The 15,807-nt window shown below is 50.3% G+C and overlaps 6 protein-coding genes across 6 annotated transcripts; 2 read left to right on the plus strand and 4 right to left on the minus strand.

Moving 5' to 3' along the window:
• Window positions 1-1,992: 1,992 nt before the first annotated feature.
• EI97DRAFT_351233 (uncharacterized protein) lies at window positions 1,993-2,976 on the minus strand (the record flags this gene model as incomplete). Its single annotated transcript, XM_033794845.1, has 1 exon — window positions 1,993-2,976. A coding segment is annotated over one exon (984 nt), but the record flags the coding sequence as incomplete, so codon positions are not given.
• Window positions 2,977-4,571: 1,595 nt separating this feature from the next.
• On the plus strand, window positions 4,572-4,886 carry EI97DRAFT_346437 (uncharacterized protein; the record flags this gene model as incomplete). Its single annotated transcript, XM_033794789.1, has 1 exon — window positions 4,572-4,886. A coding segment is annotated over one exon (315 nt), but the record flags the coding sequence as incomplete, so codon positions are not given.
• Window positions 4,887-6,324: 1,438 nt separating this feature from the next.
• Window positions 6,325-7,639, minus strand: EI97DRAFT_462541 (uncharacterized protein; the record flags this gene model as incomplete). Its single annotated transcript, XM_033801275.1, has 2 exons — window positions 6,325-7,384; window positions 7,458-7,639. The coding sequence occupies 2 exons, from the start codon at window positions 7,637-7,639 to the stop codon at window positions 6,325-6,327; spliced, it is 1,242 nt and encodes a 413-aa protein (XP_033649283.1).
• A 1,796-nt stretch (window positions 7,640-9,435) lies between these two features.
• On the minus strand, window positions 9,436-10,832 carry EI97DRAFT_437528 (uncharacterized protein). The gene is made up of 7 exons (XM_033799359.1): window positions 10,553-10,832; window positions 10,424-10,486; window positions 10,279-10,341; window positions 10,156-10,194; window positions 10,029-10,091; window positions 9,745-9,945; window positions 9,436-9,653 (listed from the first exon to the last, which is right to left on the minus strand). The coding sequence occupies exons 1-7, from the start codon at window positions 10,653-10,655 to the stop codon at window positions 9,571-9,573; spliced, it is 615 nt and encodes a 204-aa protein (XP_033649284.1). The 5' UTR covers window positions 10,656-10,832; the 3' UTR covers window positions 9,436-9,570.
• A 1,559-nt stretch (window positions 10,833-12,391) lies between these two features.
• On the minus strand, window positions 12,392-14,312 carry EI97DRAFT_446333 (phosphoglycerate mutase-like protein; the record flags this gene model as incomplete). Its single annotated transcript, XM_033800018.1, has 4 exons — window positions 12,392-13,586; window positions 13,643-14,070; window positions 14,133-14,240; window positions 14,298-14,312. 4 exons carry the CDS (start codon window positions 14,310-14,312, stop codon window positions 12,392-12,394), a joined length of 1,746 nt encoding a protein of 581 aa, XP_033649285.1.
• Window positions 14,313-14,785: 473 nt separating this feature from the next.
• Window positions 14,786-15,214, plus strand: EI97DRAFT_347589 (uncharacterized protein; the record flags this gene model as incomplete). The annotated part of the gene is made up of 1 exon (XM_033794803.1): window positions 14,786-15,214. A coding segment is annotated over one exon (429 nt), but the record flags the coding sequence as incomplete, so codon positions are not given.
• Window positions 15,215-15,807: the final 593 nt, after the last annotated feature.

The raw sequence follows: 15,807 nt of genomic DNA on the forward strand, positions 1-15,807 counted from the left end.
ACAGCCAAAATAAGGAGCGCACAGATAAAATAAAAACGCCTTCATTGTATCGCAGCACTGCTAATCATTGATAAAGTCCTCCGTTCTCCGCGCGACATCTATGACACGTGATGAGTCATTCACTGACTGAGGTTCAGTCTCTCCGCCGTTAAGACCAAGCCGTAGAGTGGGAAATAAAAACCGTGAAAACAATAAACTACTGAAAGAAAAAAAGAGGCTAAACAAGTGCGAGGTGTAATTGCGTGGATAGCGTAATGATACACTGCTCCTTTTGTGACACAGTACCGCGCTGGCGACGGAGGAGTTGTCCTGGATATTCGCGCATGCCATATACCAGAAGCTCTCTCCTTTCTCCGTAATTAAGATTTGGTTGCAGGGCAATAAGTGGGAACGGTCCGAGCTGCCGCATCCGGACATACCATCTTGGGCCGGTTATACCGATCAAACACCAGGTTACCGTCTTCATCGAATTGCATCGGAGCATACTTGTCGTCGTCTTTGAAATGTTGCAACAGCCAGTCATTGGAATGAGGCCATGCTTCTCTCCAAGCAGCGGTACGTGGGATCAAAGATTTTAGCCATCAGGGTCCCGTTCACCTTCACTAATTGAGTTGAACAGTTGTAAGCCACCGAGACCCACGATGTAATCCTAAGCGAAATCGAAGCCCCTTCCACGGAATCCGCACGAACCGGCTGATGCAGAATACAGTATTCCGTCGAGGAAAGATTTGCGTACTCTCCATATGAGAATCGTCGTCCGAACCCATAGTATGGTGTAGTTTGTCGTAGAAAATGAACATGGGGTTTCGCATGGAAGGTAGCGTCGACGGCATATGGGAAATCCGGTTTGATGACGGGGAAGGGAGGGTGGCGAATGCTGTCCAATCTATTCGAGAACGGTGTAATTTCCTGCCACTGGCGAGAGTTCCCTGGGGCAGACATGGTGATCAGATGTCTGGCGTGAGCTGGTCGGCAAAGGAGCGGTTTGGGTTTGGCCTGAGTCTGGGGAGGGTAATATTTGCGGCGGGTAAGAAATATGTTGTTGTGAGTAGAGCTCAGGTGTAAAGGTTGTAGACCAAAAGACGTTATTGGCAGGCAAGTATGTCTGATCCGTGCCTACTGCATTTCACTCCTTCCGAAAAACCACGGGCGGTATTCGTCAACCAGTACAGGCTAGACACACTGAGCCACGACAACAGGAAAAATGGCGAAACAAGAGTAAAGTAGGCCCGAGCTGGAACTAATAAGGACACATTCCCACCTCCAAAAGAAAGCTGGCACAGAAGCGCTAGGCAAACGGTCTGGGATGTCCAATTGGTGGACGCACGCCACGCCTTCCCCGGCGATATATATGCTCAATCGGTAATGAGAATAGTTGGGTACAGATGATGTTGACTTGAATATTACGCAGATCATGCCAGTGCTTCACGAGAAAGCGAGTGGATTTATTGAGTATTCACATGCCAACAAATAGCCAGGGGAAACATGAAATCGTCACGGCAAGTTCACCAGAAATGGATTGTATACTGCATGATTTTCTCATTGACACCGGGATTGCATCATACATAAAGCACATCGCCTTCATGTCTTTGATCAAGACAAATCATTAGTCAGACACTTGTGGTTCTTGTAGGTGCTGACGTTTAGTCTCCATGCTCAGTATCATTAGGGTGTTGCTGTCCACGGAACCGACTCGTCCTGTGAGGAACCACTTTCAAAGGCGGTTTTCCAAGCGGTGCTCGAAGCTATCAAAAATCTCGAGCATTTGTACATCTTCCTTTCCAAATGAAGGTCTTGCATTAACTGTCATTCCATCCCTTCTCCACGCATGAAGTCGAGTATGCCACTTCGCAATCAAGGGAACTCATCGGGAAACATTGGTAGCCCATACTCATCATTAATGAGTTCGCCGTCCTTCTCCTTCAAAGGCTCGTCACGTTTGTCTTCATCCGATGACCCTTCCTCATCAGACAGATCTATGTCGTCCCAGCCGACCATTCGAGGCGTGTAAGTAGGCCTCCGTGGATTACGGACCACTGGCAAGTATTGATTATTGTCATAGAACTGGCGCCACAGCCACTCGCTCGCTTCATACGCATCATCCGGAAGCCAGTCATGAGCGCTGAAATCAGCCAGCTTGTCCCAAAATCGAGGAATAGGTGACAGCAGCCTCCCAGGATACATCAGCATCATCTTGCGAGCCACCTTGTGAAAATGATTGCGCAACCAATCCTTCCTCGTGACGCCGGCAATGTTGAAGTCGATTATCGTGATATCAACATCCAGGTTCTCCAGGTCGTTGGCAATGACGAAGATGTTGCGCAGAGACAGGTCATTGTGACTCACCCCACATGAATAGATTTGCGCTTTGGCTTCGAAAACCTTGATGAGGATGGTGTGTCGTAGTCGTTCTGCCAAACTGAGAGGATTGATATCGGTCATAGGGATTCCCTCAACCATCTCCATCAAAATAAGCCGTACTTCTCGTTTTCTCTTCTCAGTGTTCTCGGATCCACAATGTCCCACACATGTTTCAATCTCCGTTGTCCACGAACCGTAGTACTTCGGTATGTGCTTCATGGCTTTCAGGCAGCCCTGAAGTTCTGAGTATGCAGCTGCTTCGCGACTGTAATCCCCATCAGACTCGATGACAACATCGGCTGGGAACCCGTGATCGTTCTTTCCATCGTAATAGAGTGGATCAAAGATTTTTGCCACCAACCCGTTGCTAACACCAACGATCTGGGCTCCCGCGTTCTCTCCGGTTCGAATCAATGACTCGATCTTCAAAGAAATCATATGATTCTCATTCGTGGTTCCAGGCAACGGAGGACGCGACAAGCAATATTCCGTCTGGGTCAGAGTTTTCCAACCTTCTTGTTCTGGTGGCCAGACTGTGTCGTAGGGACCGCCGAAAGGCTCTGGAGGAGTATGCTTGCGTGCCAGAAATGTGCGGCCAACCTCGTACGGATATTTCGGCTTTTTCTTTGACCAGGCATCATCCTGACCCGAACAATCACAGTCATCGTCGGGGTGACACCTCGCGTCTTGGAGGTCGCCTGAGGAAAGGGCAGAACTTGATGATAATGTGGTGGGTGGGCTCGGAGGTGCAGACGTTGATATCCTAGGTTGAGAAGAATTGGAGGGTGTTGATGGCGGGGTCGTTTCACTGTGTATATGTCGGAAACCGGCAGCAACTTTTGTTATTGTAGCGGAGTCCATGTCCATCACGAAACGCGCAGACATGTTGCAGTTTTTTTGGGGTTCGATGCAGCCAAACCTGATGGCAATTCCAGTCAACCTAATCGTGTCTCTTAGTCCTCGAGAGTGTGGTTGCGAGATCCGCCGTGAAAAATGTGCGGGTTGGAGGAAAACAAGCACTGGAGGGGCGAGTGCGTCGGAGCTCTTGTGAAAGTGAAGGTGCGGGCTTGGGGTTTTCACGTGATCACATTCTGCTTGTCCAGTTCAAGCAGCCCCTGGTGGAGTTGGGCTTCTTTCGGAAAGGCAATCGTGACAGAGAAATTCAAATAGAGCAGTTGGTTTAGAGATTTAGTGGCTCGAATTATTGTCCTATGTACAGCTAACCATAGGACAGCTCACTAGGGTCCAGCAACTGCACTCGTTGGATATCCCGTTCCCATGCACATGACGCTGAACGGCTGAAAACAATATTTGAACATGGGAAACATCACAATTTTTCACGTTTTACGCCTCTATATATGGTTTTCAGTCGGGTTGCGTAGGACTCCTTCACCCCGGGGCATGCCCCGTCACTGGCTTCACCGCTACCTTGTCCCAAGTGCTCCGCGAGAGCTGCGGCTTGCGGCTGCTGCCTTTCACACACAGGGAGCTTTGTACCAAAGCACTTTCGTATGGATAGAGCCTCATTTCTAGTTTACGGTGTGAGTACAATAAACCAGAACTTGACTGTTATTGGGACTCACTGTGACATTTTGGTCCCGTGACAGTTGCGTAAACAGAGGCGTCACTTCGCGGTTGCGGGCACCACCCAAAAGTTGTTGTGGTTACGATCGTTGTAGTGGTGTTTCCGGTTGTGGTTGGCCCTTCTCGTGCTGTGATTCTTATCAGGGTTGAAATAATTGGTTAGAAAGCTAGGGATTATATACGTGGAAATCAGGCGGTGAGGTTTTATCCTCCATGCACTCCTTGATGAGACTCACGTCAAGTACATTCCGGCTAGGTCAACAGGCACGAGGACGAGCATGCAGAAGCCGCCTTGCATACTCCTCCGAAACCATCCATATATTTGGTACGATTCCGCTCTGAAGGTTCTGAATGATGGAAATCGGGTCAGCTCCCTCGATAACAAGCTCCTACATACCACATTCGACCAACTCGAGCTGCGATCGGAGACGGACGTCGTGAACGCCTCCATGATCTATCTGATTGCACCTGTCCTCGAGGTCCTCAACCTTCTCTACAATAAGAAGTTCACTGTACGCGCGGAATCCAATCCTGTCAAGGTCCAGAACAGCAGGGACCATTCGAAGGAAGACGGAGAAGGACAACTCCAACAGAAGAAGCCTTCCGATTCGGACGAGAGCATCATCATCCGCGTAGATTTGGCGTTTGCAACTACGGCACGAGAAACGATAGCCGTGATTGAATACAAGAAAAGGGGACAAATCGACCCGATGGATTTCAAGAATGGGGAAGTTTGGGAAGACCAAGCCAACGACAACAAAGTCAAAGCCATGATCAACAAGGCCACTCGTAACGGCGGAACCCTCCTTGAGGATAACGCAATGACCCACGTCAAACAAGTCGCAGCCTATTGCCAGGATACTAAGTGTGCCTACGCTGCTTTGTTTAACTGGGATTACCTGATCCTGTTTCATTTCGACAAGATGGATCGGCAGGAAAAGGGGGTTCGGCTGACCGCCCGCAGCTATTGGCTGAACGAGAGAGACTCCTCGATCAAAACCAGCATGCGACTCGGCCTCCTTGGATTCTTAATCAAGGCGTTTGAAGCTAAGAAGGTTTAGAGCAGCGCGTATGAGGATGGGAAGGACGAGGACGGTGCCTTGGAGATCGGAAGATCTTGGATGGTTCCAACCTGAACGTACTCTGCTTCGGTGCGTTTGCCATTGACTGCCCAAGAGCTTGGTTGGGGTGGTGTTTCAAGGATCATGATGAGCCGGGAGAGTGTATGCAATACCATGTCCTCAGTCACTCGGCTACCTATTCATATCAATGCTTGGGGTACATAGACTGTGAAAAACAGCCAATATTAGCACCTTTCCTCCACTCTGTGTCCTTCCTTGTGACCGCTAACACTGACATTAGTATCATTCAGCTGAGCAATACACGGTTTTCTCCCTTCTGTAGTGCCCACCCTCCCAAACCTTGCCATATTCATGAGCGTTCCGGCGACCCGTAAATCTGCACCATTCTTGCTCCATGAAACAGGAACACCAAGAGCCTGTTGTAGGATACTATAAACATAAATTCCACTGTTAGCGTTCATAGCTGCTCTGCATGACTAGAGGCTTTGCTCGCCTATGCCTCTATAATCATCGAAAACCTCTCTTTATTAACGATCTTTATATTAAGCTGGAGACTGTGATCGACTGTTAACAGACATATTAATAGGATAACTGTCCGATCTACCAATTTGAGAGCCCGTTGCTTATAGAGAAGTTAACCCTAGAGAGACCTCAACATGTTCCGTTACACGAACCATTATCACCTAGATACTAGTTGCACACCATAGCATAAGACACCTATGTGTAAGCTAACACTGATCTAGAGTCTAATAAATAGTTTTCGTGGACTTTCAACACAACAGTGGCGGAAAGTGTTCCAATTGGAGCTGCTTTGGTATAATGGCAATGTCTTTGGTAACAACTCGGCGCAGCAACTACAAGTAAGTTTCCGTCGGCGGCCTTTACGTGAGATTTTGAGCGTTGCTGTACACACTGGCTTACAAGCAATTGCAATTGCAGCCCCGGTTTCAGCCTGTACGCCAGTGCCTAATAGGAATTGGATCGCAAGAGCATAGCAGTAAAGCGGCATAATCGCAGGTAAAACGGGGAATGCAGAATGAAAACTCAGAAACATGTTTGTATCCGTGTCATTGCATAGACTCAGAAGCGTGGAATAACTGTGATTGCTCGTGTACTGCTATGTTATCAAACATGCCGTCCTGTGTCTGACGATCCATGCTTCGCCTTGAATTTGCACAAACGGGCACTTAAAAGCACGCAAACGCATAATGACGGATGAGACAGGCACAGGATTTGCATTTTCCTTCGTAATCTACCAAGTACATACTCCATCACGGGCCCTTAACCGCCTACTTCGTCAAACCTTCCGGCGCTTGTGCGCTATGGAATCCTCCATCTCATCGTCCTGAGCGTCTTCAATATTCAGCCTGCCCAAATCGAGGATGAGTGAGCGCAAGTTCAGCCCGGATAAGTCCAGTTCGCCCTTTTCGTTAGGCCGTCCAAACATACCAGCCTCCTCCTCTTTATTCCCGTCGTGGCCCTCACCTTTATCCGCGCTGGGAGCTACGCTCTGCAAAGCCGAGAAGTCATATTCAAGTACCTGGATATCGTTCATCTGGACCTGGTGGTAGGGATACCAACCAGGGAAGCTCGCGATGAGACCTTCGAAAGGAGCAGACGCGCGTATCTGCTCCTCATATGGGGACAAATTGAGTGACAGCGCTTCATACTTTGACAGGACCTGCTTTGAGATATCGCTTGAAGGGGGTGCGCTCGGCTGTTGAACCACATCCATCAGCTCCGCCGCCTTGGATTTGGTCTTGGTCCTCCTCTTGCGTGTGGGTCTCTTAGGTCTTTCTTTCATCGTCTTTGTGCCCATTCCAGAGAACGTGAAAGTCTTCGGATCATACATAAGATGGTGGCCGCACAGCGCACAAAGCATCTCCATCGTCTTGAGTTCATCCTCTTCGGCGCGCCAGCCGCGCTCTGCTACCATCTTGTTCCACATATTTGCCGAAGTGTCCATATGCGTTATCGCCTTGGATACGTTATCTTTGCGCTTCTGATGACTGTAGTAACGGAACTGACTCGGGTCTTCCTGGAACATGTGAATGAAACGGCTGCGATATTTGGTAGGCTGCTTCTCAAACTTGGCATCCGGGAACTTGGCAGCTTCAAGACAGGCAAGGATGTAGGCTTTTTGAATGTTTGTAGCCGTATTAGCGAAGAAGGCGGTAAGGCAGTCGAAGATGCGAGCCTTTGTCTGGTCGAAGTAAAGCTCGAAGCTGCGGTGACCATCGACGTTGCTGACGAAGTAGGACAAAAGCACATTGGGCTCCCACTTGTTCAAGGCTTGCCCTCTTTGATGTAGTTCAAAACGTCGCCACGATAGCGAAGCTGAGCCGCAAAGGTCGTGCCTTCATGGAGTTTGAGACCGCTAAGATATGTCAGTGTCTACGAGATGAGTTTTAATCAAGCAGATTTACTCACTCCTTGTAAGGGTATTGTGGGTTCATCAGAGCGATATCGTCGATGGAGTTTGTAAGACGCAAACTCTTGGGAACTAGACCAAGCTTGCGTTCCAACAATGCATTGAGCACGTCACGATCTTCTTCGGGCATGTGCGACAGGTCAATCAAGCGGTTGCTCGGCGTATAGTATGCAGACGACATGTTGATGGAGCGATGTGCTTGTTGGATAGCAACAGACAGCGCGAAGAGGTCTCACAGAAGGTGGAAGCCGTGAGCGATTGAGGATAAAGAAGACGCTGAGGCGGAGGCAGGCAGCATAATTGCAGTGACTCTGAACGAAGAGGCTAAGTCAAGAGCAAGACCAGCCGAGAAGGCGGTGACAGATTTCTACTCACGCTGTGGCGGTCGGGTATGATGGCACAATTTTATTGTGGAGCGGAGCAATGGAGTACAGCTTTCACTGTTTTAAGTGACTGCAAAATGTGGAGCTTGTTAACGAAAGAAACATCCGCTAAGCCGGGCATGTATTTCGTCACACTCGACTCTATGAAGCACCCTCTAGTGCCCCAGGATGTAAAGCACCAATGCCTTCAGCATCTAGAGAAACGTTATAGTCATGAAGTAAGCTTCTGCTATCATACCTGTGCCGTCGTATGGGCTTGCACGGAAAACAGCGGATATCGGTCTAGCTTCCGAATACCACCGCAATGCTTGCTCCCTGTAGTGGCCCTCGGGATGCTCTATATCACTTCAGAATCTTGGGGGCATTAAGCGAGTACAGTGGAGGCATGCTTTCAAAGATTTTTGTTGTTCGTAGCGGCTAGCTTTGTATCCTTCCCAGACCCGAACTGGCGGTGACCGTCCATGTCTTTCACCGGCGCTCCCCCCACGCCTCTTCAGTCACCGTCCGCGCAAACACCGTGCAGATCCGTCCCGCCCCTCACTTTCTGCCCATTCTTTTTTGAGGTTTGCAAATTTTGTTTATGCCCTATATAATTTCCAAACATGTACTTCTCAGCAATAAACGGGAGCCAATGGCTCAGTTGGAAATCCAGCGGCTCCCGTATCACTTGTAAGTACCCCTTCCCCTTTCGCAACGAACAGACACTGACCGCCGCTTGCATCGCCCAATGCCTCCTACACCTCGAAGTTCTTGATTCTCTATGAAGTAGAACTCGATGATAGGCATGACATTGGGAAGTCCACAGCTCAAATCTCACACCAAAACGTTTTTTTTTTTCTTTTTGCAATTTCTGGACATTCACCGCCACGCCAAGATTGCCGTAGCACGCTCCCTGTTCTGTGTTTATGCAGTAGCTACCAGTCTACTATGTATTTAGCAATAGAGGTAACAGGGACATGGGGAAGGGGGAAGAGGAGAGAGGAGTATGACTGCGCCTTAAAGGCAGCATACAGCACCTAAACAAAGTAAAGCAGCGGGTAGCTATCTGCAGAAGTAGCAAGCATACTCTCCTGCATTCAAACGAGAGCTGACCGCTGCTAGAAGATCTCTCCTACACGTGAGGCCACACTCTGTATAGCTAAGGGCGCTTTGTGATAAGTATTTGGAAATCTACCAAGCCTATTTAATTTCATCTCCGCTTTTTTGTCTTGAATGTCTTCTGCGGTCCGCCATTCACCGTCGCAGTAGTTAAAGGGCACCATCTCTGCTGTGACATTATTGAGGACAGTTTAACAGATCTTTCAGTTTCTAAATGTCTTTAACATTTGTGCAGGGGAAGAGATGAGTGAGGAGGAGCATGGAGCAAGGTAGGAGTGGAGAGTAACTATCGCATGCCAGCCAACGCACTTAGTGAGTATAGTTTGAGCGGGTTGGAAACGAACTGCTGTTACCGCCCAAGCCTGCATAAACGGCCAAGTAACTTCACAACAAGCTTTACGAAACGTAGGTTCAAGTTCAGACCCAACAAAAGAAGATCTCTCAATGAAACAAGCAAACCATAATTTCAGTTCCACTATGTACCGTGATGCAGGTAGTCCCGCCTGCCTTCCAACCCAAGTAAAACCCCTACCATATGTACAGGTGTATATCCGCCTTCAGTATCCCTCACATACTTTCGAGCAGCATGATTCCATCCCTTCCCCAACCCCTACTTCCATCCTCCACAGCCTTAAGAAGTCGGGGTCGGCGGCGCCGGCGGCGCACCGCTGGGGACGCCACCACCGGGTGCACCTCCAGGAAAGCCTCCTGGGACTACGGTATAGAGTCAGTATCGCGTTCGTATCATTTAATCGATGACTGGATAGCCAACTGAGGAAACGGAAACGAAAGGCGAGGTACTCACATCCACCACCCGGTGCACCTGGAGCACCTGTGGGAAATCCACCTGGGACTGTGTATAGAGTCAGTATCCAATAGGTATTATTTGCTTGAGGATTGGATAGCGAACTAAGGATAAAGGAACGGAAGGCGAAGGACTCACATCCACCGCTAGGGAAACCCGGGAAGCCGCCGCCTGGAGCACCTGTCGGAACACCACCAGGGACTATGGTGTAGCGTTAGCATTTCGTCCGCGTTATATGATTCATGGCCGTAGTGGGGAAGCGGAAGCGAAGGAGAAGGACTCACATCCACCACTAGGGAAACCAGGGAAGCCGCCGCCTGGAGCGCCCGTAGGAAAGCCCCCAGGGACTGTAGTGTGGGGTCAGCATTAGATCGATGAGAATAGTGAGATCGAAACGAAAGGCGAACTCACATCCACCAGTAGGGAAACCACTAGGAAAGCCGCTAGGAACTGTGGTGCAGAGTCAGCATCTCCCTTGTAATATGCGATCGGTTACCGTAGTAAGGAAATGGAAACAAGAGGCGGAGTACTCACATCCACCACTAGGGAAACCAGGGAAGCCTCCGCCTGGAGCACCGGTGGGAAAGCCGCCAGGGACTGGTGTAAAGTCAGCATATCATTCGTGTTATGTGGTCAATGACCGTAATGAGGAAACGGAAATGAAAGGGAAAGTACTCACATCCACCGGTGGGGAAACCGGAAGGAAACCCGCCTCCTGGAGCGCCGCTTGGAAAGCCGGGGACTGTGGTCATGTTAGCATCCCCAACTAAGAGAACTGCAAGTGACTGGAGGTTGATTCGTTACGCACATCCTCCTCCAGGGAAGCCGCCAGTCGGCGTGGGGGCTTGAGGGGCGGCGAGGGGAGCGGCGAAGGCGCCGGCGGCCATGAGGCTGAGGAGAGTCAACTTCATAGTGATAATGCTGATCTTGATGTCGGAACCCAGGTGGTTGGTTTGGTGAGGAAAGCAGAAGTCTTGAGGATGGAGCTGGTGGTAAGATGCCGATGTCAATCGAGCATTCCCATCCCTTTATATACTGTTTCCATCGTTATGTTGTGAGCCTCCGGCGGCCCAAGCTGTGTGGCGAGTGAGGCCTCTCTTTGACATCCTCGTCATTCGCAATTTCACGCCTTGAAGCTGGCCTCGCCGATCGGAAGATGTAAATGAGGCTCAATATTTTATCTTAAACTGCAGGAAAACATCTGAGTATTCCCATTGGTTCATCCGTAGCAGACTCCGCATGGCGTAAGGACATCTCCGACTCTGATGAAGATAAGCGGGGAAAAGGAGGTTTCGTGCGGGGAAACCCTGTATACAGTTGGAGAAATGCTAGTGGGACCTAGATTAGTGCAGGTGGAGATGGGGGAGACTGACATGGTGTCAAAGCAACCTTTGAAAATTGAGGACACGCGTCTTGCCGAGTAGATGGTGAAACCCATGCTCGGATGTGTTGGTCGGCTGCTGTCGTTGGTGAACTCCACCAGGATTTGATCATGATGCTATGCAACTCCTATAGTAACAATTTCTACCTCTAGAGACTCGAAAATATAAAGAAGAGGACTGGTATTGGCGTTACGCAGTGATGAGAGGTACGTTGCCTAAAGACCGGGATGTAAACGGCGGAATGGCCATTGGTTGTGTTGAGCAATTTGTTTGATGCTCGAATACAGGGAATTTAGCCTCCTGCAACAGATCTGTAGTCCAAGTGCGACCACGTGCTTGGAGGTCCCTTAAGCCCGCGTGGTCTATGTAGTGGAATTGAAGATCGCAATAGAAATTGTACTTTAGAGAAGAGGGTATACCCGAGGAACATACTGCAAAGCAAATGAGAAAGCAATGAATCAATAAGGAAGCGGAAAACACCAGAGGTAACCTGATGGCAAGAAACAAGCAAACGAATTGAAGAAAGACGTCATATGGCGCCATGACTGGGCCCCCATCAACCTACCATGCTTCGACGTTTGAAATGAAAAAGGTGATGACGAATGCCCATCGATGCCAAATCAGCTTGTCTAAAAAGCGCAAGTTACATGGTTCGGCCAATGAAGTCCAACAGCACAAATGAGATTGGCAGTATTCCTGGATATCTTGGGTCCTATTCCTCTCCCCGCGGGGTCGGGTCTGAGATGCGGCAGGCATCAAACGTGGTGATTGGGTCCTTTTGCGGGGTGCACATATATCTGATACCCGGTTTCAACGTAGACAATGCGTCTGTGGCCATGTTGCTGGTCGCGGAATTTCATATGAGGTTGAAGTAAGCTTCATCGAAATACAGTAGCTAGTTTAGCGTCCTCACCTTAATTGGACGGCAGAGGGTATTCTCCGCATTTCTGCGGCCGTACCCCTGCCAACCACGCTGCAGGTCTCCTGCAAATCCTGCAGATCTGAAGGTTTTGATAAACGATGAGCCAGACCTGATACATGAGACGAATACTCAAGGTGACGGAGCTGTGTCACTTGCAATCGGGTTTGAGAAGTTGGCAGCACATGGCGATTAGATAAAGTCCGCGTGAAACAGCACCAGGATTGCACACATGGCAGGCGCACCGGCTATCAAGCTCAAGTGCATCGTAAGTGCATCGTAAAATCGTGAATTTTCATGCTTTCTGTGACCGTCTATTCCCGTGGACACGGTTTTGAGAAACGCGTCAGTAGATCTCGCTCATACTTTTTCGCGATGCCTCTTTCATCTTGTTCACATCTTCCCCCGTCATTGTGGAACCGGTCTCATCGATGGCGGCACGACAACAGTCGGAAACATGGCTTTCCGAGTCCACTTCGGCGTTTTCGACAATCATATCACCCTTGTGAGCCTCTGGCAATATACGTCTTGCGTCGAAAGCATCGTCCGCCGTGAGGGTCGAGGCGGTCGGCTGTATGTGCGTAGCCGCGGCGCTATCAGAATGAGCGTCGCCGTCGCCGAGCGCGTCCGCGCGCGTCCCTTTCCCAACCCCAGATTCTTCCAGCCAGCTCTGCTCTGTACGCTTACGAACGAGTTTGCTGTCCCTACTCCTCTGCCTAGACTTCGAGGTTACTCCGTTCTTAGATCTGCTGTTACTGCGCTTTGTAATGGACAGCGAGCTTTGGTAAACTGCCGTATATGTCTCGTTAATTTGTGCTTGGGCACGTGCGCGCATGCCTGGGAAATAGTCTGAGTCGTCAGAGAATCCCTCTCCCTGTGTTGATAGGTGCAGCGGATTAGGAGGCTGCAAGTATGCTGCTTTAGCGTGCTGGTTTGTCGAAGGAACATCTTCGTCCAGATCGCTAGCGGCCCCGCCCTCGTCGGACGTGCATGAGTTATATGAAGCATCATTTGGAGAAGCGGGGACGTCAGAGCGCTGGTTGGAAATGGCAGCAGCTTTGGAAGGCATGGTCGACTTCCGAGCGACCTTGCTTGGCGAGGGTTCGGCAAGAGCAGGGGTATGATCGGCTTCTTCGGATGCCATGGGATGGTCTTCTTTCTCGCCCTTCAGAGCCCCAACGGAAGTAGCAGGAGGAGGAAGGGCGGTACCGAGAAAGTCTGCAGTGTTCTTGCGTATGATCTTGCGAGGGTAATAGAACTTGTCGTGGTTGCAGCCATTAACGCAACCACCCCATCGCCGCGCCGGAATTGTCGGCGATGAAGTGAGGCTCCCGAGGACAGGAAGTCCCTTGCTGGGACTCGACTCGACGGCGGTCCCATTCTCAGCCGCCTTCGCAGCTTCAGCTCGCCGCTTGAGCTCCGACCATGTTCGTAATTCATTTTGAAGTACATATTTGCCGTTCTCGTTCAGTTTCATGACGATGAACTCGCAGTGATTGACATTTCGAAGATCTTCGAAATATTCCACAGACCAATGATACCTGAATTATGTGAGCACAATGGACTCGGGTACGCAAAGCGGACGAGTCTTCATTACCACTTCATGAGGAATATCCTCGTCATAAGCCCATGTGTAACGAGGACGCAAACACTGGGAAAGTCATCTTCTCCAAAGGACCTCCACAGACTCTCATTGAACCCACTGACGCGGTCGTAGGCATCTGCAGCACTCTCTCCATTGGGTATCCGGTAAAAGAAATGACCGTAGTCGGCCCTCTCTAGCCACATCCTCTCCATCTCAGCCGAGCAAGGCTGAAAGTTCCCGAAATCTTGTTCTCTCAGCCTAGGCTCCTCATAAACCTTGATTTTGTGACGGGGAAAGGGCGATGGAGCCGGGTCATCGGCGGTGAGGGTTCGGAGAATGCCCTCAGTGGTCTCCCTCGTCCTACGATAGGGAGATGTGAAAAATTGGATTGTGTCGTCGGCCATGAGCATGGACCGGAGTGTGCGGCCAGCCTCTTCTGCCTAAGCGTGGTACTCAGTCATCTGTCCGTGGGTACAGAATACCGGGAAGTGCTGTTCCTTACCTGTGTCCAGCCATGTTGTGTCAACCCCACTCTATGGTCAGGAATGTATTGATGGATATCACGGTTCTTGTTTCCCTCTGACTGGGCATGTCGCACCAGAATTATCATCTGGACCAGCAGTTAGAGACCCATGGAGCTCGAGGTCATGACGTGGGGCCCGCTCACCCTCGGCTTTCCCATTGTAGCGTTGTCTCCTGAGCAGTACCTTGCGGGTAGTGGCAACGGTGACGTCGAAAGGATAGTATGCTGCTCAAGGGCGGTGAAGGCTGTACAGCCCCAGGGAGAAGGGGACGAGGGAGAGGGCGAATTCCACCTGGGCAAGCATCAAACGCCATGGCGAGACCACTTTCTATTTTGTGCCTTTGGTGATAATGACCAACCGTATGGCCCCCACGTGGCGGCGTGGAGGCTGTGGCTGAGGGAGGTGGCTGGGTCAAGGCGCTTATGCCGCAACCATGCGTCATTCCGTTCGATCATCAACTTTCTTCAAACCAACCGTGGTATCTTTTCTCACGCACAACCTTCGCGCCACTACACATAAAACTACATCCAATTTCTCTGCCTTCCTCAGAATACCCTGCGGTACACGACGTGCCGCTCCTCTCACGCTCATCAAGCCTCCGCCTTACCCTCATCCGCCCTCTGCAGCAGACATGTCTGAAAACATTCCCGAGTCGATTCCCACGTCTGCAGACCCGAGATCGAAGCGTGCCACTAAGAAGCGCGCCATCACCCCACGCGCTCAGCTGGCAGCTCACGTTGAAGCCCTCTTTGCAAAGCCGGATCGGGAAATCCAGATACCAGGCACCGGGCAGAAGAAGGATCTTCCACCACCTCCGGAGATAGTCGCGAATGTCCAGGGTTCTAGCGCTGGAGCAGGGAGTGGAGAATTTCATGTATACAAGGCGAGTCGGCGGCGCGAATATGAGCGGCTGCGGCTCATGGACGAGGAGGTGAAGAAGGAGCAGGAGGAGAAGGAATTTCAGGAAAGGAAGGCTGAGTTGGAAAGACTAGATCGCGAGAGGACGGAGAAGAACCGGTTGAAGAGGGAGAAGCTGAAGGCTCGAAAGATGAAGAAGAAGAACGGTGCGAAAGCGGACAAAGATGGTGAGAAGGAAAGTACACCGGCTGCCCAGGATGAGTTGGTGAAGAAGAAGCTGGCCCCGAATGCAGCTGCTGCCAATACTCCACATGAAGAGGAAAATGATGAGGCAGAGGTTCTCAATGGCGGAGAAGTTAAGAATTCCGGCGAGATTGGCCTTGTCATCCAGGATGACGACGACTAGATTTTCCTGTCCCCATATTTTCAGCAACCGTCCCTTATGATACCCGAATCTACTATTAATTCACTTCTTATTTGATACCACTGCATCCGCTTATGCTGTTCACAGCGGCATCTCGTGTCAAATCGACCGGAGCTTCATGCACAGACTTTCCAATTCCAGGGCATGGTTCTATGACCTGCTCAAGGCCATTTTCACAGCAACTTGAAGGTGATTATCTTCAGCTTGGCCACTCGTACTGCCCCTCGATCATGGATGGAGATTCCTCAGTCGTCGGAGACGCCTGGCAATGCTGACAACTATTAACAGCTGAACTGCAGAGTCCACTTCTGCAGAGTCCACTTCTTTTTGTGCCGCGAACCACCTATAAGTCTTTCGGAATCTTTGCTGAT

This window comes from Westerdykella ornata (genome assembly GCF_010094085.1).
Source record: "Westerdykella ornata strain CBS 379.55 unplaced genomic scaffold EI97scaffold_50, whole genome shotgun sequence".
Taxonomy (NCBI): domain Eukaryota; kingdom Fungi; phylum Ascomycota; class Dothideomycetes; order Pleosporales; family Sporormiaceae; genus Westerdykella; species Westerdykella ornata.

Bases quoted from the DNA above. Each gene is read 5' to 3' on its own strand.
- EI97DRAFT_437528 (XM_033799359.1), bottom strand. From the start codon at position 10,655: ATGAAGTTGACTCTCCTCAGCCTCATGGCCGCCGGCGCCTTCGCCGCT. The intron at 10,195-10,278 runs GTGAGTACTCCG...TCTGCACCACAG, and splicing joins TGGTTTCCCTAGTGGTGGAT to TTCCTAGCGGCTTTCCTAGT. The intron at 10,092-10,155 runs GTGAGTTCGCCT...CCCACACTACAG, and splicing joins TGGTTTCCCTACTGGTGGAT to TCCCTGGGGGCTTTCCTACG.